At 41.5% G+C, this 24,709-nt stretch overlaps 1 protein-coding gene across 3 annotated transcripts in view; it reads right to left on the bottom strand.

Moving 5' to 3' along the window:
- Positions 1-24,709, bottom strand: part of ctif (CBP80/20-dependent translation initiation factor) — a 62,674-nt gene that overhangs the window by 21,683 nt on the left and 16,282 nt on the right. The window contains exons 4-9 of one of the 3 annotated variants that reach the window (XM_050052969.1): positions 24,334-24,456; positions 23,244-23,317; positions 21,277-21,381; positions 21,049-21,127; positions 5,782-5,858; positions 1,852-1,932 (exon numbers count right to left, since the gene is read on the bottom strand). In XM_050052969.1, coding sequence (XP_049908926.1) covers positions 1,852-1,932; positions 5,782-5,858; positions 21,049-21,127; positions 21,277-21,381; positions 23,244-23,317; positions 24,334-24,456 — 539 coding nt within the window. The remainder of the gene's footprint in view (positions 1-1,851; positions 1,933-5,781; positions 5,859-21,048; positions 21,128-21,276; positions 21,382-23,243; positions 23,318-24,333; positions 24,457-24,709) is intronic. The other 2 variants (XM_050052970.1, XM_050052971.1) reach the window with 2 other exon arrangements.

Here is a 24,709-nt window from a genome sequence, read left to right as displayed (position 1 = left end):
TGGTGATGCGGAGAGGTGAAAGTGAGACAGTAATAAAATGTTAATCACATTTAATGACTGTGAGCTCTGCAGAAGCTTGAGTGCTGCTTGGATCGCTCATCCAGGGAGATGTTTGCATTAAGGATAAATTAGGGACTACTGATGAAATTTCATCTCACAATTTCTTGTTAGTTAGAAACAGGTCATCTCTGGCACGATCAACCATCTTGTCTAATAAGAAACTAGTTTTTTTTTTTTTTTTTTTAGGTGTCGAGTCTGGTGACATTCTGGTATTAATCAGATTTAAATCAGTGTTGGATGTATTTCGCTGCGTCCCGTTTTTAAATCCCTCTACTTTCGTCCTACCGACTTCTTTCTTTCAGCTATTCAAGTTTTTAAAAGGGGACATAAAGCTTTTCCTTAATTTCAGTCATATATACACTGATCAGCCACAACATCAAACCTGTAACAGGTCAAGTGAATAACATTAATCATCTTGTTACAATGCAATGTTCTGCTGGGAGACCTTGGGTCCTGATATTGACGTCCACCCACCCAAACACCATTTAAGATCAAGTACACACCCTCATGGTAATGGCACTCCCTGATGGCAGTAGCCCTCCAGGCAGGATAATGTGCTATGCCACACTGCAAAAACTGCTTAGGAATGTCCTGAGGAATGTGACAAAGAGTTCAAGGTGTTGACCTGGCCTCCAAATTCCCCAGATCGCAATCCATTTTAAGCATTTGTGGGAAGTGGCAGTACCCCAAATGTACCCTCGATCTATGGTGGGGCCTCCTTAGAATTGAACTTGACTCTGACCTGTCAAGCCATGTACACAGGATCTCTAAAGGGTGTCCTGCGGTGTTTGGTACAAGGGCGTTGACGGTGGATCCTTTAGGTCCGGTGGCACTTGACCAGATTGTGATTTGGGGAATTTGAAAGCCAAGTCGACACCTTGAGCTTTTCGTCACGTTCCTGAGCAGTTTTGCAGTGTGGCATGGGGCACTGTCCTTCTGGGGAGGCAATGCCATTGGTAAGTGCCGTTACAATGGGGGGGGGGCGGCGGTCTACAATGGTGTTCGGGTGGTTGATGTGTCAAATAGCACTCGTATGAATGCCAGGACCCAAGGTTTCCCAGCAGATTATCGTATTTTAACGACATAACTAATTTATTCACTTCACATCTCAGCAGTTTTAATGTTTTGGCTGATCGGTGTCTAATATTAAATGATGGGTGTTCATATTCAATTTGGCCAATGTCTCAAACAATGATGTAAACGTAAATATGAAAGTAATTCTTGTAAGCAAAAACCTAACGTTTCAGCTCATTCTGAATACTCTGTTTCCAATTTTTTTTCTACTCTGGCTACAGTATGTCATCAGATGGTGCCAGATTTCTTTATATGGTCATCTGCTCCAGGTATGTTACTTTAAGTGTTTATATTTAACATGTAGCCATATGCTAATGTCAGGGAAACGTATCAGATCATCTTCCTGCTGTAACATGTTCTGTTGTGTTTAGAAGCTTTTACTAGTGATTTTTCACAGTAAAAAGTGCCGTTATGCTCCATTACAGTCATTTCCCGGCTGCAGTGGCTGTAGGCTTTAAGAGACAGGCGCTAAATGCATGTATGCATGTAAACAAAAAGTAAAAGCCTTAAATACAAGCATGAACCTGACAATAAGCATAACAGGTGCCCTTTACAAGTATATTAAAAAGCACCTTATTCTTGTCCCAGCAATTATGAGCTGACCTTTGGATTATGAGGCTTTCTTGACTAGAAAAAATCAAATCACTGTGTCCACTGTTGAAAAATGTATTCAGGTCCCATTGTTGTCTCCAGGATCTGGCTCATGTTGTCACTAACCTGGCTGAGACTTGCCGCTTTCCCCCGGGGCCAGTGGGCAGAAGTATGGTTAACTGGTCTCGGGTGAACTGATCAACCACTCTACAAGCAGGAGAGGAGGATTTGCCACAATGCAGGCGAGTGGAAGGATGGAGAGTGGAGAGTAAAGTGGCAGAACAATTTGTAGAAAACGGCGGGGAATTTTTGTAGATAGCATAAAGGAGAAGACAGGAGATTACAGAAGACAGAGAGAGCAGGGAGCAGGGAAGCAAAGATGGAAACAAGGGAAAAAAACCTATAGGTTGATAACGATGTCATTTAAACAACATGCATAGAACTACAGGAAGTGGTAACTAAAAAGGTGAAATGAATTTGCAGATACAATCATGGGAGGAGGTAGGATGCTGATGATCGATTGCGATTGTTGCTGTGGATGCATGTGGATGGAGAACTCGCAAACCCATTGGACCATTGGGTTGACCCAGACTAGCGAATCGATTGGCCCGGGGGGGAAGAGAAGCCTGCAGGCCAGACAGTCAATAACATTGCCAGAGCTTCATGCAGGCCACAACACACCGGTTTAATGGACTGTGGGGAGACGGGGTTTTGACTGCCTCACTGAACATTTGCATTACTTTTTTATCAAGTTTTAAGACTCAAAATCTCAGAAACATGTTGAATGTGTGTGCATACATGTGTGCATAAATTGGAGATTGCAGTCAATAACTTTGAGTCATCATGGCCAGCAGCAGAAAAGCAGGCAGGTCATAGTCAGTGCCGAAAAACAAGCACTGCACACTTTTACTTGAGTGCATAAATGCATGTACACACACATACTTGACAACAGCTCACACTTGAGTACTTGTTTATTCAGCTTATCACTTTATAACAACAATGTGTGGAAACTGGATGCTCAACCAGGCAGGTAGGCGGTGGTGTTTGGTGTTAAAAAAATCCTCTTCCTGCAACTGTAAGTCAAATTTACTTGCAAGACAGACAGAATAAAGTCTAGATGTGTAAAAGCTCCTCAATAACGAACAGATCTTCATCTAAAAGGAGCAAAAAGGAAGGAAGAAGGAGCATATTAGCTTCTTCTTTGCCCCTTTTCTGTTTTGGAGCAGAGAGCGGTAAGCAGCACATTCCAGTAAATCACAACTAATTTCAGCCCTGCTTGACGTGCATACTAAAGTAGAAACACATGCACTACCTCCCCTTTCTTTTCCTTCCTGCCGCAGCCAGCCTACACTTTTCCTTTACTCAATCTCACAGCCTCACTCTGTCTCTCTCTGTCTCTCTCTCTGGTGCTTGATTCAAAACAAGCCTCACGCTTTGCACATGTAGTCAAATGATCAATATTTATCTCCATATTTCATCAGCAGTTTACTTTGAACTGTCTTCTTTTCTTCTCCCAGCTGTGTTGACACATCACATGCAATACAACACAAAATATAACAAATGTGACATTATTATCTGTGCAGCTTCTCATTACAATGAATATTTATCGCCACAGGCTAGTGCTGCCTGTTCTGTCAGAACCTGAACTCCAGACAATATCGACATAAGAGGATTAGCATGTTTGATAGACAAACACGTGCAGTTGATGTATTTGACAAGCAAACATGCTAAGCTTTGCAAAGGACAGTATGTGGAGGCCATTTTCTGTGGCAACTAGAATAACTCTACTACAATAACTTGTTTCCACTCTTTCATACCAAGACTTTTAAACTCTGCACTGGGCCAGGGTCGCCTGGGTTGTTGTGATGAGCCTGTCACATCCCAGTTATATTTTGCCTTGGTGCTTGTAAATGTGTATATACCAACTATGATGGCATTCTATCTTACAACCTTTATATTACACATATGAAAAAAACATGTCTTAAAGCCCAGATTGATGTCTCTAAAGCTAAACTCTGGTAGGAGCTGCAGGATGCCTCTGGCTACAAAGAACATCATACGGAGTAACTTATCCAGAGGCATGCTCAATTCTCAGACTTGATTTAAACCTTTTTTTCCCCCTAAAGGTGTTTTACTTGTATTGCGTATATTGTGTTTAATTACTTGGAGTATTTGTACTGTCAGTGTTGTTTTTGTGTGTATTTATCTATGTTTTAATGGTCAGCCAGACTTTCCCGCAGAGATCCTGTTAAGCAGAGATCTCTTTGCTGACTGCTGACATCTGTATTGTGAGAGCAGGCAAAGCTTCATTACTCTTTCCAGTCTTTATAAACGTCTGCGTATAGAGTATACTAATCCCCTTCTCATGTCTGTCCAGTCTTCATATCCTCTTCCTCATCTCTCCTTTGAATTTGTTCTTCCCCCACCCTCATCCTGTTTTCTCCATCTCTGCAGTGCAAATAAATGCGACTAACCTGTACAATGCATCACATTCAAAAGTCTGACAGTTTCAGTTCATCACTAAAGAGTCACTGAGCAAACTTTGTATGTTACTCAACCTTGTGATAAGAGTTAGCGATTTCCAAGTTTAAGAATTAGCCTTCAAGCTCAACATTTCTCAGTATTTGGCCAGCCTTAATCACAGGTTTAACTTCTACCATTACTTCTAAACCTTCTGCAATATTTAGGTGTCTGTATTCTCCTGCACAGTTTGAGCATCCTAGGCAGCGTCTTGTTATGTAATATTTCACATTTTTCCTTTTCAATTGTTCCCAATAACACAAAAAGGGTTGGACTGGGGTGTCTGTGGCGGCCAGAGTGGTATGCTTTGATGCAAGCAGTGCCTCTGTAAAACAGAGTGGTCCAAATCTTTGGTCAATGTGTAGCTAATCTTGTGCAAGTCATTAACTCTGACACGAGTGAAGCAATGTTTCCACCACCCTGTTTGTCTGTTTGGTGTTATGTCAAAGTTTCAGTTCGTATAACAAGATACAAACAAACAGCAGCTCCAGACTTTCAGGCCACTCTCTTAGGTTCAGGTTCAGTCTCGTTGCTAAAGGTCATGACATCTCAGCATGCACACACAAACACACACACACACACACACACACACACACACACATATGTAAAACGTGCCCTCAAACACAAACTGTAAAGTACTGACAAAGTGTGTTTGGGAACGTACAAGAAAACAGGATGGCCTCTTGTTAATATTTCCCGTTCACAAAACAAACCTAAGCAAACTGCTGTTGGTCCAAGTTTATGTTTTTGTTCTTTTCTTTCTGCCAGGCCTGCGCTGCGCCCATCGCACATAAACACAATAGCTCTGGACAGAACCAATTACTCTCTGTGCTTAAAAACAAGGATGAAAGTGCTTTTGTCCATTTGGTATAGCTAAAATTTCCTCTTTTTTCAAACCACAAATACAACCCAAATATTTTCTCTTTGCCTGTCTCTTAGCAACTGAAGAACAGTTTTCCAGTGACATCAGGGCAGGGAGCGAGAGAACGAGAGAGATATTTTTTTCTCTCTTAAGGACGTGGTTTCAATGAAGTCAGACTTGGGTGAAATTAGATTTCAGAGTGTGTACAATTAGAGCAGATGTGCCAGTATAAAATCTAGTGGCAGAGTCAAGGGTTTGGGGACAGGACTATAGGTTATATGTCAAAAAGCGTGACGAGTAAATCCATAACAAGGAAAAGAAAGAAAGCTCGAGTATTGTAGGCAAACACGGGTGACTGAATAACTGTCTTAAATGTTTTTGAGTGACCTATTAAACCTGAAAAAACCTTGAATGTCTCCACAGTGTTTTTTTTCCTCTTTTCTTTTTCCTGTCTGCAGTGAAGTGTGGAGCCTGCATTCCTGTCTTGACATTGCTTTGGCTGGGGAGAGTTGTTAAGGCTATAGGACTGGCTGTGCACTGACATCTGACATCAACAGAAAAAACATTCCCTCTCACTGAGGTAGGGATGTGTGTGTGTGTGTGTGTGTGTGTGTGTGTGTGTGTGTGTGTGTGTGTGTGTGTGTGTGTGAGTGCGAGCTTGCATGCGTCATTACCGTCGGTCATTCCTCCTGCGTCGGAAGAGCTTTTTGGTGTGTGCGATCTCAGCCTCATTAGGAAGGGGTGGGAAGACCTGTTAGGGACAAATCATAGAAAAAGAGACAGCTGCTGTCAAGACCAGCAATACAGATCACTTTGTGGAAAGTATCTACAGAATTCTTCACCATTTTACATGAAAAAGTGCATAACGTGCTCGCATATTTAATAGAACAGACAAATTTCAGCCTTTTTCTTTAGGAATCTGTTCAATGCCTGACCTCATATGAAAATTTCACATGTAAGAATGTGGGAGGGTCAAAGATAGAGACAGTAATTTGGGATGCAACTGATTATTTTAAGTAGTTACAAATAAAAAATTGATTGATCATAATTCCCCAGAGGTGACATCCTCGAGTGTCTTTTGTTTGACCAACTGTCCACAAACCAAAGATATTCCATTTACAATTATATAAAACAGAGAAAAGCATTAAATTCTAACATTTGAGGATCTGCGACCGGCAAATGTTACTTTGGTCATTTCTGCCTGAGAAATTACTTTAACGATTAATCGATTATCTAATAGAGCGCTTATGTGCGTGTGTGTGTCTGTGACAGATAGAGGTAGGAAGACAGAGAGGCAGCCTGTGTGTAAGGGAAGGCTGTGAAACGTTATCTTTAATAATACTGCGTGGCAGGATGCAGCGTGTCTCTCTCAAGAAATCAGCAAAATTTCTTTAAACATTTCTCAGGATTTAAAAACTCATGGCACAGCCTTGGGAAACGTACTGCTTCCTGTTTAACTAGATGTTGCCAAGCAGCACAAGCGACAGGAATTCTTACCTACAGGAACTAAATTTAACGATTATAATACTAGGAGAGTGAGATCAAAATGATTTATTTAGGTAAATAAATAACAGATTATTTTAGGGCTCAGAATTATATCACTGGAATCGGATGTTCAATGCTAAGATTGGAGTATTCGTTCCTTTTTTCCATGTAGAGTTTCAGAATGTGAACAGGATTCTGTGAGACCCTCAGGGTGACAGGAATGTTCACATAATATAGTAAACAAGGCAAGTTAGCTTTCCAAACTAATGCATGCTAACTATGCTAACAATGGCTCAGAAACGTGCAACATTTTTTGGCGACACTCGATATCGAACAAAGCCAAGACTGTATCGTATTAAGTTGCTGTGAGTTGAAAATTCACCATTTCCGGGGCACCCAGTAGCCCAGTGGGTAGAGCGGGTGCCCCATGCACAAAGGCAGCGCCCTTGCCGCAGCGGCCGCGGGTTCAATTCCAGCCCGTGGCCCCCTGCTGCATGTCATCCCCCCCTCTCTCCTCCTTTCAGACTTCAAACTGTCTTGTCATTAAAGGGGAAAAGCCCAAAAAAGCTGAAGCCTGACCAAACAAAGTGTTTTTCTCAGGCAGCTGCCTCCATCTCACTTAGACTCCCCCTGGGTCTGGGTCCATAGGTACCTGTGCCGGAGAGCAAGCAGCCCTCACTCGGCAGCTACATCAGGAGACTGAAAAGTCCACAAAAGTACACTGCACACTGACACACACACACACACACACACACACACACACACACACACACACACACAAAATATATATATAGACTGCTCAGCTTGAAGAATTTCAGTCAACTGGGGGTCTCCAACAGAGGAATCGAATCTCTTATACTTTCAGGGGTCAGCTGTAGATATTTTTCACTTTTGTTTGCATGTGGTTGTGGTACATACATGGCATTATCATGGAGTGTATCCCTTGCTTGTACAGTTCACTTCCCGAGAAAAGGAAATAAAACCCTCCATCATCCATTAAACATCAGCCCTGTCCATCAAACAGCACACTATCCCTTCGCTGAGCATCACTATGTGCAGCTGTTACCATGGTTACAGGTGCCCTCAGACCAGCTCTGTTGTGTATACATACAGTATGCAATGGTAGATGGTGCATAAATGTGTGTGACTGTCTGTGTGTGTGTGTGCTGTCTAACTGGGAGTCCAAGACATCATGTTACAAACAGATACTCTACCCTGCATAAGTAGTAGATGCTAGAGTTTGTTTCAGTTAGCGTCAGTGTCAGTCAGGAACAGGGATACGTGTGTGTGTGCTGTGAAGCAAATAGTTGCATGCTGATGCAGAGCAAAAAGCCCCAAATTTCCCCAAACTCTCAACCCAGTGCGTTGTGCAAGAAGGTGACCAAAGTCTGTTAAGAGGGAGGTGGAGCTCTGTGCACTGTTTTTGCTCTTGGTAAAGTATAATTCCCTTCTTCCTTTTTCTGTTTTCTTGATAAAAGTATAATAAGAAAAACAGAACCAGAATCTCAGTGCATGTTGCCTCATGACCAGTAAATAATTTATCACCAAAAAAATATGTCTCATCCTCTTTTCTTGGGATCTAGAAGCAGTCACAGCACATATTCCAATTATTCCGATCTTTTTATACCCCAACAAGTCTCTTTCCTATTTATTTTTAAGTCAGACAATGTTTTTGGATTTTGCATTTTTGGTTTCCACTGGTGAAGTAACAAGAGGTTGTGGTGGATTTTGTACAGTCGAGACAAGAAAGACAGATTTTTTATATTTTTTTTTTGCACTGAGGCTTATAGTTAAATATAGGAAGGAAGAGAAAGAAGAAAATACGAGAAGCAGAGTTATAGAAAATTGTTGTAAACTGTTCTGTGGTGCTGTACTCGCTTACGGCAGTCTTTTACTAATCCACAAGCACAGCATTCATGTGTACATATACACCATACTTGCACAGCATGGTTGCACACTTTTGCATGAACACAAACTAAAAATGCTACGGCTATTTTTGTGTCTATAGATTTCTCTGATTTCCTCTTTTGCACAAACACACTTTACACTCAGACTTTCAGGAACAAATACTGTAGATATTCTAATGAGTTTGCTTGATATTTGACACGGCCGCTCTAACCTACTTCTCTCTCACAGAGGCTGCTGGGGAATCGTTGGATTCTGATTAAATCCAGATGTGAGAGGCAGAAAGTGTGTGTGTGTGTGTGTGTGTGTGTGTGTGTGTACAGGGAAGGGGGGTAGGGGGGTACTGTATTCGTGTAGCACAGTAATATATTAAAAAAAGGCAGACAAACACTCATGTGAACTGTCTATTGGTACAAAGCTTTACTTTGACCAGAGACTTTATGTATAAACCCCAAAAAGTATTCATATCTGTGAAATTCAGCTTTTTTTCCAGACTTAAACGACTTGCCACTAGGACAGTCTGACAGAGAGGAAAAGTAGGTGGAGAGAGAGAAAAAGAAAGAAACGGAGGAACTGTTGCATGTTTAGCTACTGTAGTTTTCCTCTAGGATATCATTAGCTGTAATTCTGCCTTCAAATGGCAACCAGATGACAGTGAGTGAGCACATGCACACACACACACACACACACACACACACACACACACACACACACACAGAAAGGGTGAAATGGTGCACACTGCATGTTTTTACCAGAACCATTCAACTTGAAGTATATTCAAATAATTACTTCAGAATTTTGCTGTAAGTACAAAAAACGGCTCATTGAATTGTTCACATCTATGTGCAAACAAATAAAAGCATGTTTTGCAGTGCATTAGTGAAAAAGCTGCGGACCCACAGCTGTGTGCGCAGTGTATAATGCATCTGACAGAAGCAGAGAAGGAGGAAGCGAGAGATGTGGAGTTGTCTCTATGGTTGAAAGAAAGAGTGCTGTGTATATGTGTTATGTGCGTGAATATACTATCTGCAGGTAGCAGCCAGTGTGGGGTAGATCAAAGAGAGGCGTGTGCTGTCCTGGTCCCCAGCCAGGAGACCCCTCACCTCGCGGCAGGCAGCGAGAGCCCTGTGGACGTGACAAGGACGGTGAGGGGGGGCTGGCTGTGGAAGTGGGAGAGGGACTGAGAGTACTGTAGATTAAAGCAGACAGAGAAAGAGATTTTGTTCGTGGATTTATTTATATTTGTAAAAATAAAGACTATAAAGATTATTGAGAGACCAGTGCAGGTGTATTTTGAGATTTTTTTTTTTTTTAAACAAGGTGAAGATGTTCCAGTTGCTAATGTGACTATCTATGGAGAATGCGCCTTTTTACCCCCACTTGTCCTGAGTGGTATTTAGACTGAAAATAGAGCTGCTTTCAGAAAACGCAAGAAGAATGTGTTGCTACAGCTACAGAAAATATACAATGTTATCCAGGGGTCAAGTTAAAGAAATAGATCCACCGGTAACAGCCAGACAAGATTTTCTAAAGCTTGAAAGCTGCCACAATCATTTTATCCTCCATCTCTCAAGCACAAGGTAAACACTAGAATTACCCAGTTAACACTACAAAGTAATCTACCATCACTGTGTGTTTGCGCGTATTTGATTGGCCATTGCCAAGCAAGATCCTGGAGGAATCTCGAAGAAGGACCAGAAGAGATTAATGAGTAGATGAAAGGGATGGATGTGGATGTGTTGGATGAAAAAAAAGACAGTCTTGACAATGTGATTCATGTAAAGTTTGAAGGATGAAAATGCAAGAGGCGAATGACTGGAGCTGTGCACACAGAAGGAAAAGCTTTGCATGTGCTTATTGAGAGATTTAGGAGCAATGATGACGACTTCAGAGTCATGACAGTTGAATATTTTGAATGTTTTCATCCAGGCCATTATATCCTTGAGTAGGGCTGGGTATTGGTACTTGATACCGTTACATTATCAACCAAAATAACCCATTACAAAGTAGTATCAGAGCTTCTCTAGTCATACGATACCTGCATTCCATCATTTTTGTACCCAGGTCTAGAAGACAATGGGTATATGGTTTTACACACAGCTAATCACAGCGGCAAAGCTGCAGGAGTGTTCCAACGGCTCCGCAACATACGGTGGTCCAAAGCTATCACTACGGCCATCAAGCAATGCCTGTATATGTCAGTGGTCATTCCAACAGCGACCTACGCCTGCGAGACGTGGATGACGACTGCCAGCATTACCAACATGCTGGATGTCTTCCACAGACGATGTCTCAGAACCATCTTGAGGATCTTATGGTGAGACTACATCACCAACGATGAGGTGATGAGAAAGTCAGGGGTGGCACTACTGTCTGACATGGTCTATGACAAGAGAAGAAGAATGGCTGGACACGTACTCCGACTGCCGAGAGAGACCAGCGAGTATGGCAATGGACTGGGTGCCTGAGGACGGGAAGAGGAAGAGAGGGAGGCCAAAGAAGACGTGGAGACAGACTTTAAGGAAGACCTAAGCGAGATGGGTGTCACCTGGCATGGTGCAAGGAAGGTCGCCAGGGACCGGAGCAAGTGGAAGGGACTCGTCACCCAATGTTCCTATAGGAACGGAAGGATTTAAGTCCAAGTAAGTAATCAATGCAAGCTTTCTTCGGTTTGATGCGACATTTGATTGGCCGACTATTGCAGCAGTTACAACCCATACAGTCTGCTGTATGGTGTAGTCGAACGTGGAGCATTTGGTAAAGTTGGCAGTTCAGCGTGCCCAGATGACCCGCTATACATGGCACACCAAAGCCTACTCAAAAAAGGTGGCAATTTTAGTTTAAAGAGACGCTGAAGACATGGACTGCAACAACAGATGTGTTTGAATATCCTGTCAACTAAAAATGACAATCTCAAAATGACAAGAAGAATGAGACAAGGTGTACAGCAATAGTGTGTAGGTCTGGATATGTATTTATGTGTCTATTACTGTTACTATTACTGTAAAGCACGAGCATCAAGAGCAAGTCTCAGTTGTCAAACAGTGTCAACAGCCCACTGCTCACCCAACCATCAGAAAATGAAATGGTTTTCTGTCAAGTTAAAAATTCAACAAGCCTAATTGGGGTGTGTTTTTTTATGTATGCATTGTGTTATGTGGTTGGGTGTGCACGCCTGCCTTGAGAGGAAGTTGACACACCGCAAAGCATTCCAGGAAAAATCACAGGTCACTGGGAGAGGCTACCTGGGAGGCTAACAGAGAGGATGTGTCCTTTTTACAACCACTCCACGTCGACATGTAGCCCTCCACGCACATATCTTCTGTGAAAATGATGCATGATTTAGCTTTTAAAGCAATTTTTACGGCTTTCTCCCGGTAGTACCTAAAAAGGATTTTTATTTTCCGAGGGTTTGGCCAGAAAGGTCGCTGACCTGGGTCAGAAACCATTGTGGATCCATTCATAACAATGACGCTGCTTTAGCGTGAAGGGGGGTACAAGTAACAAGGAAGGAAAGTAAGGAAATGAGAAACGCTAACAGGGATGGAAACGTGAAGAATAGAAATGGAGAATAACGATTATAGAACTTTCTCTGCAATAGCATAGAAAGTGAAGTGCACGTCTTCCTGCCCCTTCCAGTGTGTAACAATTCTGGTATGATGCTCATTCAGTCTGACCATTGTTTCTCTCCGCTTATTTATGTTGCGAGGGCCCTCGGCCAAAAGCAATAAATTTAAAACTGCCCCAAGGGTGGCATTACAGGACAGGTTGTTGAGAGCAGAGGAGGGAGGGAGAGAGAGAGAGACAGCGCAAGTATGAAAACAAGAGAGACTGTAAATACAAGATAGCAGGCACGTAGAATACCGAGAGAGAGGAGCAGGAATGTATAGGCTGAAATCATTTGGACATTGTGGCCAGTTACCAAACCTGAATGAATAACATGGCATTTATGCAGCCTCTGATTTGTATTTCTATTTTCTGTGTCCATATGAAAACTAGCTTTAGCCTTTCAGCTCTTTATATGTTGGTGAGTTGGCATTTTGTAATTGCTGCACCATGTGATGATGTTTTCCATTCCTTGCTTTTTATTTTTGCTGTAATTTTGAGTGCAGGTCCAGAAAGATTCTTTAGTAAAACTTCCACCATATATTGTCTGCTTTTCAGTGTGCTAATGTTGGATTAATCTTGTAGATACACTCTGATTTTGTGCCCAGTAACGATTCAAATCTGAACTTTGTTGAATTTAAAATCATTAAAAGTGACATTTTAGGATACCTGGGCTCCACAGGGGGCTGTATTACAATCTGTTTATATAAATGTTGGGTGATTTTTTTCCCCTTTTATTCACAAGAATTAACATTAATAGATGAAAGAATGCGAATTTCTATCATGAGAATTAAGTGACAGGCAGTGGTGCACCACTCGATATTGGCACTGACGTGCTACTGCTGCGATACTGGATGTGACTAGCTCACTTATGTCAGAAATCAAGATAACATTAAGTATTTAGAATTGTTTTTCTGTAAAATCCCTGTAGTAAAAAGATTTGCTTCATGTTTCATGATCCCTACTTTAAGCCTTTCATGTAACTTACTCTGCAGCTAATGCCTGCCAACTGCGCCAAAAGAAGAGATTTAAAAGCTGCCGTAGTCAGGTATGGTGGGTGATCGGTGATAAGAGGAAAAGATGTGAGGTCCTGACATCCGTGTCTCATTTAATAAGCGATCTGAGGCCGGGCCACAGCAGAGCACAGACAGATAGACAGGCACATCAAAGAACTCGGGGGTCTAGCTGCAGGAGGAGATGGAGCCATTGTGGGATCAAAGTGTCAGAGAAAAAGAGGGAAAAACCTGTAGTACCCTATAGAAATATAATCATACGCCAACCACTGCTGCAGCAGCAGGTTTCACATGTTTACAGCTCTGTTTAAAAAAAACAAAAAACCTTCAATCATATGTGCTCTCTGTGTTACCTTTCATTGACAGTCACCTCATCTTCTCTGCAGGATCAAACCTGATGCTTTGTGTGTGCGTCTACGGGCGGGTATGCAATAAATTTATGAAGACAATTTAATGACCCCTATTCTTGTGAGGACATTTTGGCTGCTCCGTACTGTGACACAAGCTGATTTTACTACTATATTATCACCATAAATTGACACTGGGGGCAGCAATTAACCTATCATGAACACATACTAGGGATAGAAGATGAATTTAATTACGGTACAGGCTGGAGGTTACCTTGTTTCCTGGGATTTAGCACAGCAGTAATGCCAAGTATATAAATCAGTTCAAAAAGAGGAGGGGGAAGAAAAAAAAAGGGGCATGAAATCAAGTCATCCTCATTTTTGGCCTTGTTATTTCCCGTCATCAACTGTTTTACAATGCACATTTCATTATTATGCACTTGTAATAGAATAAATTTGGTTAATCTTGTTTGTGTGTATATATTTACTGTCATTCTGATGTGATATATTTAACAGATCAAGCACTATTATTGAATACCTCTGTGGAATTAATTACAAATTTCCCAAGGCATCCTGCTTTCATGTACGTTCTCAAGTCTCCAGTGTTTCTCCCATGATTGAGGCCAAAGCACAACAGTGTACAGTGGTGATTAATCCAGTATGTGTGCAGTTAATAGAGTGTAGTAGCCAAGCAGCAGTAGGACCAGGAACAATTGCAGGAAGAGACCACAGGGAGGGGGCTGCCGGTCACCATGACCCCCTGGATATTGTTCTGTTGCCCACCAACATTTGAAGGATGGAGGGGAGGAGGGGAGGAGTGAAGGACGACATGAGGAAAGGAGGGAGGTGGTGGGGACGGAGCGTAATGATGGTGGTCAGAAGAGAATAGGAAAAAGGAAACAGCAAATAGGAAGACACAAAGGGAGACGAGGTAAAAGATGATAGAGCAGACGTGCGGACAAGTGTGTTTGAGGTGGGCAGAAACACACGGGAACAGTAAATGTGTGAGAGTTAATACTCAGAGAGACATGCAGGTCTCAGACCAACTGACAGCTGACAGACAGACCGCCCAAAAAGCCCAAAAAGCCCAAAAAGCCCAACCCGCCCCCCCAATGTCCCTTCTCAACTGGAGTCCTGCTCTGCGGCACGTACACTTCCAGACGGAGGGGCCAACCAGTCTGTGATATCTCAGCTCCAGACTCCTCTTTGTTCCCCTGCTGGACGGCTTTGTTCACAGACCAGAGACCGGATGTCTCCTAAATGACTAGCCGCTTTCTCCCTCTGCTTGGTCTAACCCCAACCTTCTCTTCCTCCTCCGGTACCCTCCATTCTTAAAGTTATGTTGAATTTTGTCACTGGCGGTGAGGGAGCAAAACATGTCTTGGTTGTGAATCATTTTGAAATACAATAAAATGAAATCATGTATGTAAAGTATATAATTATATCCTGCTACAAATTACATCACTGAGAAAACTGGTTTACTCTTGCTGTGTTTTGAAGGAACAGTTTGAAATCTTGGTAATTACATTTTTTTGTTTTTGTGCTGAGAGTTCAGACGTCTGTACTGTAAATATGAAGCTACAACCAGGCTACAGCTATCTTAGCTTAGCATAAAGACTGGAAACAGCTAGCCTGACTCTATCCCAAGCCTAAAAATTTTAAAGGAGCAGTGTGTAGGATTTATAGGTTTAAGTGGCATCTAGAGGCGAGGATTGCAGATTACAACCAGGTTAAACTTCTCCCATGTGCCAAAGGTGAACTCCTGTGTTCAATGTTCAGGACATTTTTATCTGGAGCCAAATTATCCACAAAGGTCTCCTCCGCTCCAAAACAAACAGACCGGGTGATTTAAACCAGTACAAAAAAAGAGAAAGAAAATAAAGCAGTTTCACATAACAAATCAGTGTCTTCGATGGTATAGTCACTGAGGGGCCGCTAACTACAGTGGACGAGGAAAAACAGGAAAAAAGTGAATGGTTCTATGTAAGCCAGTGTTTGGTTTGTCTGCTCTGGGCTACAGTAGAAAACATGGTGGTGCATGGCAGACTTTCAGTTGACTCTCCACTAAAGAAAACATACTTATGATATTATACTCCATTTATGCTAATATATGCACCTAAATCCCATACACTGGCCCTTTAAGATCATTAATTAGCACGTTATTTCTTGTTGGTTTCATACATATTTACCCGTGGACAGAGCTAGGCTAGCTGTTTCCCTCTGCTTCCAATCTTTATGCTAAGCTAAGCTAACCAGCTTGTGGCTGAAGTTCAATATTCAGAGGACAGATGTCAGAGTGGTATCAATATTTTCATCTAAATCCTGGCAAGAGAATAAGTGCACTTCCCAAAATCTCAAACTATTCCTTTAAAACACCATTTGCTATTAATACTATGGCTTTTCCAGCTATAACCAAACTAAGGCTAGAGCCTGGTAACACTGAGCCGACATGATCTTTGCAGTCAATAAATTACCTCTTGGGAAAGACCATCAGGTCACAACAGTCATAGCAGTTCTACAGAAACAGAAGTACCCACTCTTTTTCCGATGAGAAACCTCCCACAGGTGAGAGGATTCTGATCAAATGCAAAATGAATGCATTTCTATCATAATGGGTCAAGGGGGAAGTGTGTGCATCACCTTTAACACATACTCACACACCACACTGTGAATGTGTGGGGTAAGCAGACATTTGCTGACATGATTTCAGGTACAGTTAGTGGTGAGAACACCCACATATACCCACACACACACATGAGCTGCGGCTGTCACAACACCGAGGATCATGTTGACATGATCATGCTGATGATGCCAAACAGCATGTGAGTGAGATCGGGTGTCCGTGCTGCTGTACAGTATGTATCATGATGGAAGGAGAGGTGAAGCAGGGGGGTTTAAACTATCTCCCATCTCCAGGGGAAAACATTATTTAAATTTGCCAGTTTAGTGCTGTACTTTTGAGACTTTAGTTTCTCTGGTTACTGCTTCTCCAAGCTGAGGAATTTCTGCTTTTCAGAATATCACTGCAAATAAATATATTTAGGTTTAGTTCTGTTGGTCAGACAAGACCATTTGATTATGTCACCTTGGGCTGTAGAAATTTTTCACCATTTTATGATGTTTAATCGCTTGACAATTATTCGGTTAAGTGAGAGATCTGCAAATTAATCATCTTACCAGCACTTAAAATTCTTAAAACTTAAAATTTTTAAATAACTTAAAATTTTCTTTATCCTTGATCCCATAATATTTTATGTTCAGGTTAGATGTTTTATCATGTTTATTTTATTGGTTTTCAGCATTTTTTTTTTTTTTTTAAATTTAATTCACATTTTATTTTAGTACTGTATTTGTGTTTTAATGTTTAATTTTGTTAAGTTCTTTGTACACAGTGGTGAACAAAAAAACCTTATTATTATTTACATTAAATAAATTGTGCACTCTTAATGTTCATGTTTGGTGTTAATAAGACTCTATGTGATCCCTGACATGTATCCACAGTGAAATACTTGCCCTCTGACCCCTGAATGCTTCTGTCATTATAACCTGACGCTGGACGTGCATGTATTGTATGCGCAGGTTGACATTCCAGAGAGGCCAGTGGAGGTGAAGCAGACTCCGAAGGCAAAAGGAGGAAGCCCTTTCTCACAGAGCCGCTCACACACCCCCACGCACACAAACGAGATGTTTTCCACATCCCAGGGCTATTTGTAAGTCTATTCTGGCTCCTGGAAAGGGGAGGTGAACGTTGGCAGGAAGTGTGGAACGTAGACGGGGACTTTGGATGATGTAGTCTGGCGGTACAGTAGCTGGAGGTGGTGACTGGGGAAAAGAGACGTGTTGTTGTTGTTTTCGCTTGGGTGAGAATTTTTCATGATAAACTAGTTTAAAAAAACAACACAAAACAGTAAACAGGAAGATGCACAATGCACAAATAAAGTTTTTACCACGAGCCCGTCGAGGAAGAAGAACTCAGATTACTGAGGTAGTCTGTCAAGATGGAGCTAGTTTAGCGTCATTATATATAGTTAGATCATTTAGTCCATGAATGCAAGATAAACCTGAGGGGTCTTGAGGCGATTAAATTGGTAGGAAAGAAGAAGAACAAAATTATGATATACAAACATATATTCTTTCCTCTAATCTTTTTAAACTGCTAATGTTTTTGTGAAATATTGGATCATTTTACCTCTTTAGGCCTCAAACATCTTAAGTTAATTTTATTCATTTAATTAAGATGGTAAATTTCTCTTAAGTGGAACTACTAACGACTTTAAAAGGTGCAAAGAGTTTACAATGTGATGTATTTTAAGAGTTTATCATATGTTTTGTTGTGTGAAATCTTAATCTGTAAAGTAACTAACCATCTGATATGTGTAGTGGAGTAAAAAGTACATTATTTCCCTCTGAGATGTGGCAGAGTAAAAGTAAAAAGCAGTATAAAATGGATATAAAAATGAGTAAATGACGTACAAGTGCCTCAAATCTGTACTGAAGCACAGCACTTGAGTAAATTACTTCTGTTCCACTCCTGCTACAAGCTAACAAGTGAGACATGACAGCCAGTCTTGTCTTTTAATAGCTACAAATAAAAAACCCCTGGCACATAAGACTGTTTTGGTTACAGTAAAGACGACGGATGTGTTCGTGTAACAAAAGTGAAAGTGGCAGCAGAGCCAGCACAATCAACATCAATAAAAAGCAGCATATTGTATGAAAAACATTTTACAACTCAAACTCTGTCACACACAGCCACCGCCCAGATATATCAGAAATTCCATGGCATATTCTATGTTGGTGTGAAGTGTGATGTGCATGTGACTTTTGCCCCGATCTGAGTCATTTACCATACAGGGTCCCAGTTCAGTGCTAATATTTTCCTGTATGACAGAGTGCACATTAAATAAAAATGTTTTATAAATTTGTTCCTTAGACATTTGACATAACGCAGAAAATAACTTCTCCATACTCTTGATTGCAAAACACTCCAATTCAGTTCAGCTCAAGTTTACAATGATTGTGGTTTCAGTGTTTTACGTTACAGTGTGGTCTCTCTAAACTGCTGGCCCTGGAAGTGGAAAATGGAAACTTAAGTGCCCTCACAGTTGTCTTGGGGGCTATCCCAGACCAAGCATGGTATTGTCAGTGGATAGCCTCATTAGAAGGAGAAAAAACTGGGCATCAGTGGCCTGGCATCACCGCTGCATGACTCTGCCTGGCAGAGCTTTGGGATAAAGTTGAAAGATGCCAGGGCAGGATACCCTGTGCAGACAGAGAGTAGCTGTGTGAGGATGGCTGAAGTTAGAAACAGCTTAGGAATGCGAGGGAGAGAAAATGTGGCAATCACTCCACAGCTCTGTGTCTCTGACCTTGCTGGGTCCCAGTGCCCACACATATCCGATCCCATCACACCAGACAAACACAGTTGACCCCATCTTTCTTTTGGCGCTAAATGAATGAGCGGAAACGGCAATCTTGGCTTGGGAGCTATACAATGAGGAGGCCATCTTGGTAGCGCAACTAGGCCCATCTTGGCTGAAAGACTGTGAGAGTTGAAAATACAGCTCGGCTACAGAAGCCAAGAGGGGAAGGAAAGAGGAAGACACTGTAGCTCAAACACTATGAACGATGGAAGACATTTTGGCTCAGAGAGCAGGGAAGGAAGAGAGGAGGATGACATCGGTGACCGAGAGTGAACCCTGCCACCCCACTGAATCAAAAATCGCCTTGGAAAACACAATGGTTAATACCCTGCAATACACAACTGCAATATCAACTCAACATTCTTTTTTCACTTTGTTTATGGAGCTTTATCCCTATCTTTATTCAAGAGAGTGGTCTATCAGTTTGAGAGTATTATTTATTGATTTCACGTTCAAAAACCCTGCCCTCGCACTCAAATAGCCTCTGCTTGCGCTTGGATCTACTCTGTTTCTACTCAAACTGTGTGCTCGCACTCAGATACCATGTTGGTCGCACTCAGATACCATGTTGCTCACACAGACTTCCTGCTCGAGCTTCGGCTTTTCTCCTCGCGCTCAAACTGTTTCTGTGCGCTCGTGGAATTTCTGCTCTCAGATTTCTGCCCTTTGCTTGGATTTTTTTGTGTAACAACCCTGTCAAAATCCCCCAACCAATAGAATGCCAGATTTACTGTTGACCAATGAAATGATCCCTGCCTCCTTGCGGGCGCGCTCGCCTTAGTTTTAGAGCGTCCAGATCCAAGCATAAGCAGAGGCTATTTGAGTGCGAGGGCAGGGTTTTTGAACGTGAAATCAATAAATAATGCTCTCAAACTGATAGACCACTCTCTTGAATAAAGCTAGGGATAAAGCTCCATATTTGTTGAGGTGAGACACTTCATGTTCAGATAAACCAGTGGTTCCCAACTGGTGGGTCGTGGGTCCATTCTCAGTGGACCGCAAGTGACTTGTTAACATATCAACTTTGTGAAAAACACACTTTTTTAGGTTCAGTGAATTTCCAGCACAGAGCTCTTATTTTGAAGTGCTGTTTCCTGCTGTAGAGTGTACTGTAGTATGATGCTGATTATAATGAACTCTGTGGACCTGTGGAAAAATCTGGACCCTGTGACTAAACCAGTTGGGAACTACCGAGATAAACCTTATAATGAAATAAGGAAACTGTTGTTGTTATGAAGCTGTAAACTATAAAATATATGTAAAGAGAGGGCATATATCTCTTCTGGGGAAGCATTCTACAAATTCAATCCTTCAGCAAGTCTCTTAAAGTCTGAGTTAGCCAAATAAAGTAGATCATTTCTCAAGTATCAGTCTTTTTGGTGCAAGATTCACCATGTCTTACTATCTGATTGCTAAAGCTCGGCAAGAAAACTGCCTGGGGAAACAAGAAGAGGGAATTTTGTCTTATCTTTCAGTGTAGATATGAACATTTAAATATTATTTTGATGATGGATGGACTTGGGAAAATGTGCACCTACCCTTTATGTTGAGCCACAAAGCTGTTGAAAAGGTTTCAAACAGCCACTGCCTCAGAAACAACCTACATCAGTTTTCTCTGAACATTATTGGCTTACATATAGAGGTTGTACACATATTTAGCCACCAGGGGTCAGGGTAACATTTTGATGCAGTTTTCATGTTAATTCAGCATCTCACCAGCAGGTGTCACCAAAGGATCATTTATGACCAACCTGTCTCCTTCGTGACATAAATGTAAATCCAGACAGACAAATAGTACATGCCTTAATTGTTCTTTAACAGGGATAAAAACAGTACAAAAAAATACTCTACATGACTTGTTCTCTTTTTTGCAATGATGTTTCATATTGTGGTGATTTTAGACCTGACAACACCACCATTTCTCTGGTCAATATGCCTGTTATCTTTCTTTTGCACCAACAGGGGTCGCCAGATAACAGCTAATGGATAGTGAGGTTGTTATCTTGATGAGACTGTGCTGTTTAGTGTCACATCAGTGCAGAAGAACTGTTTTTCAGAACTACATAATATTGCTTGTGTAGCAGAGAGATATGTATAGCAAGACAACAACAATCTAGATACATGAATTTAGTTTAAATTAAAGATGAAGGCCAGTGACTTACAGAGCGTAGATGGGGTAGGAACCTCTCTATGTCGTTCATGTCTATGCCGTCATCTTCCTCAAACTTATTTTTGTTCATCCTAAAAGAGAGGAAGCCACATTCAATGGACTGTAACCATCAGGGATGTTAGGCAGACACACACAGATTTAATTAGTGACGGGGGAGAATGCTAAAGACATAGCTGAGATAATACAGAGCAGAGCAGCACAGGCTCATCCGAGATCTTACCCCTCTCTGTCAATATGTGGCAGGTGCTTTGGCGTTCCTCTGAAGTGTTTCCTGTGGAAATGGCTGAAGTCCAGCTTCTCTGGCTGCACGTCCCAACCTGCACCTCTACAACCCAGAGACAAAGAGATGTGTTAAGAATGTTAAACAAATGTTATAATAAGTGAAAGGCCCATACAAGCTTGGTTTCAAATTCAAATGATTTTCTATAACATTAAATGCAACAATCACATTTAAAGTGAGTGGGAAAAGACATTGTTAGATGTAACTTACAAAGAGTTTAACAGTCAAAAACCCAGCTAATCTGCTGCATCAGGGCTGTGTGGGCACTTGTGCTATAACCAAAAGAGTTTTGGCAGATAACTGTGTTCATGTAAGATCTTATCATTCATAGGAAGAGGCTGACTGACAAAATAGGTTTTCAGGGCCTTTAATTTTCATAATCATAAATTCAACACTGATATCATTTATTTGCATTAACCTGGCTTCATCGCAATAGGTTACAAAGTGGCTGAGCACTGCAAGAGAGCTATCTACAGCCAAACAGACACCAAGCAGCGACAATGTGCAGCTCGCAGCAATAATTACTCTTTTCTGCAGCTGGGAGGCGTGTTCATGCGTTTTAGGCTGCAGCTTCCCAGGTCTGTTTCTTTCTGTTAATGGTTCGTCAGAGCCAGGCTGTTCTCCAGTTTTACATATTTGCATTAAATGTGATGCTGGATCTAATGTGCCTTAGTTCAGATGATGTGTTTGAGGATGGTTTTATATTACCAGAAATACACTTGGAGGAACACAATGCTTAACAGTCAGTCAGTAGAAGAGACTGTGAGGTGGTGAGGTGTGAGGGAGCTACATTATAAAGGGATTTATCAATGACCACATGATGCTACAAGAGACTTGAGTCACCACTAGGTGGCGCTGGCTGGTGAGACACTCACTTCATTCACTGTAATAAATTGTACTAAACAAATGCATTCAAAATGTTCTCCAAAAAGTACATAGAGGGGCACAAGAGTTTTGACAAACACAACTCAAGAGTTCAACATTATTATTATACATATAAATTATTCTTAAAAATATTATTTTGCCCATACTGTACATACACACGGAGAGCAATTTGCAGCCAAACCAACCCTACAATGAACTGCTGACCTACCAGCTGAGTTAAAACTACATTTACAGACATTACCAGTTTGAGACTATAAGCTTCAGCAAAGCTTTAACTGTAAGGCCGCTGCTTTCACACAGCTTCAACTGGAAAGGCAGAAATGACTCTTAATTAAATCAGTTTTTATTCAATATTTAATCCCAACTGCACTTTGTCTTTGCACGGAGGGAGAGTTGCTTGCATCATCCTTTGCTCCTTCGCTGTCTGCTCAGATGTGCCAACGTGGCCGGAACTTAGGTAGCTGAAGCTGCCATGCAGCTGTTACCATGGCAACCAGTCCTCCCCTCCAGTGAAACTGATTTATGTCTCACTCATTTCCTTTTCTTTTTCTCCTCTAACTTTCAGGTCCAGCTCTTGTTTGAAAAAATCATTTAGTCGCACAGAGGCTGAAAAAGATTTATAGACCGACCTCGCTTGTATGAGATAGAACAAGATTTCAAGTATTGAGGCATAATGTGTTCAGAGGAGGAAGTCAAGCCTCCAGCCAATAGGTTAAATATAAATGTACAAGTATAAAAGCTCACTAAGCTTTTTGAATACTGTCTCAGGCTAACCAGGAGAAAACAATTTCAAGATAGAGGAAACAGTGGACCCCAAATAAACAAATAGCCCTGTCAATACACCAAGCAACGTCAGGTTGAGAAGACATAAGAAAAGCAACTGAAAGGAAAAAGGGACTCTTAAACAGCAAAGACAGTGTGTGTCTAAATCTTCGTCATATGACCCTCCAGAAACTATGGCAGGAATTCAGACCAAGTAAACTGTACAACATATTAGGTCTGTGAAACAGCGAGGCACCTACCCGTGTGAGTCCATCGTGTTGGCAGCCCATATGTCTGTCCCCAGGATGTCAAAGGAGCCGTCTCTGTTCCCGTTCTGTCCCAACAGCACACGAGGAAAATATTTTCAGTATGATTACAAACACCTCTTACCAAACCATCACATACCGGGCTTACTTAGCCTATATATAAGATTTACAAACAGATGCACCACTGGAACTACTCTTCCTAAAAAGCAGATTCGTTTTTAATGGGGGTTTTTTTTTGGAAAGAAATTCATAGTTTTTTCTAAACTTAGCAACTGTGATAATAAGCAGTGTGAGTCTATAGTATATATGTAACTACAGTTTTCTTTATTATTCTGTTGATTAAAGAGGTATCCCACCAACTTGGTGCTGCACTTTCAGAAAGTTGGGGAACTTGTGAGAGACAGATTTACAAGAGGGTGGTTAAAATACAAGCAGCAGAGGCTGAGATATCCTTACTCTTAGTCCATAGCATGGGCAAAGCTCTAAAAACTTTGGATCCTACACTTCCCATAATGCAACTCAATAGCATCTGTCATTAGACCGTGTTTGCCAGGTAAATGCCCACAGACTTTAAACTGGTTTTGTCAGGCAAAAAATTTGAGGCTAAAAGGCCCAATCCTAAAAAGACTCATCACTATCATATAATCAGGGGTGTTATTTTTCAGACTTAACAAAAGCTTTTCAAAGCCACAGAAGCCATGAGACAACTTTTTTAGAGGCTGAGTAATTTTCCTTATAACAGATAAACTGATCTTCATTTGCAAAATTGGTGCCAATTAACATTTAATGATGGTGAAGGTTTGATTTCTAGTGACATGTTTAGGTGCTTGAGATTCCAGAGGGAACAATACAATGAGTATGGCAGGACACGTGACAGATGTAGCAAACATAACATTCATTCAAAGTCTCAAGCTGTTCCCCTTCATTAGTTTCAGAGGTGATCATGTTAGGAAAAATGAGATAATGTGGTGGTGGCGGTAACAGACATATACAGCAGACACACACACACACAAAACACACACACACACACACACACACACACACACACACACACACACACACACACACACAGGTGTATCTGTACCTTCGCAGGGCCTGTGAACTGGTTGTTTCTGCCTCTGCTGCCGGAGCGTGAGCCAGATCCTGGCCTAGACCCTGAACTGGGCCTGGACCCTGTACTGCCGTTACTGCTGTGTTCCCACTCATCCTACAGAGTTGTAAATGAAAGAAAAGGACTGAGTATTCTGATAAATCCAAAATGTGATTCATTTTCTCTCACAATTAAAGGGATACTTTGCTGATTTTCAACAAGCTTTGTATCATTAAAAATAGGGCTGGGCAGTATACCGGTTTTAAGGATAGACCGATACATCGGCCGGCCGATATATCGGGCCGATATTTGAGTTTTTTACTTGTATCGGCATTGGCCGATACGCGCGTGGGTTCGCGGATTTATTTTT

This window comes from Epinephelus moara, chromosome 9 (genome assembly GCF_006386435.1).
Source record: "Epinephelus moara isolate mb chromosome 9, YSFRI_EMoa_1.0, whole genome shotgun sequence".
Lineage (NCBI taxonomy): Eukaryota > Metazoa > Chordata > Actinopteri > Perciformes > Serranidae > Epinephelus > Epinephelus moara.
This window is presented reverse-complemented; position numbering and strand designations above follow the sequence as displayed.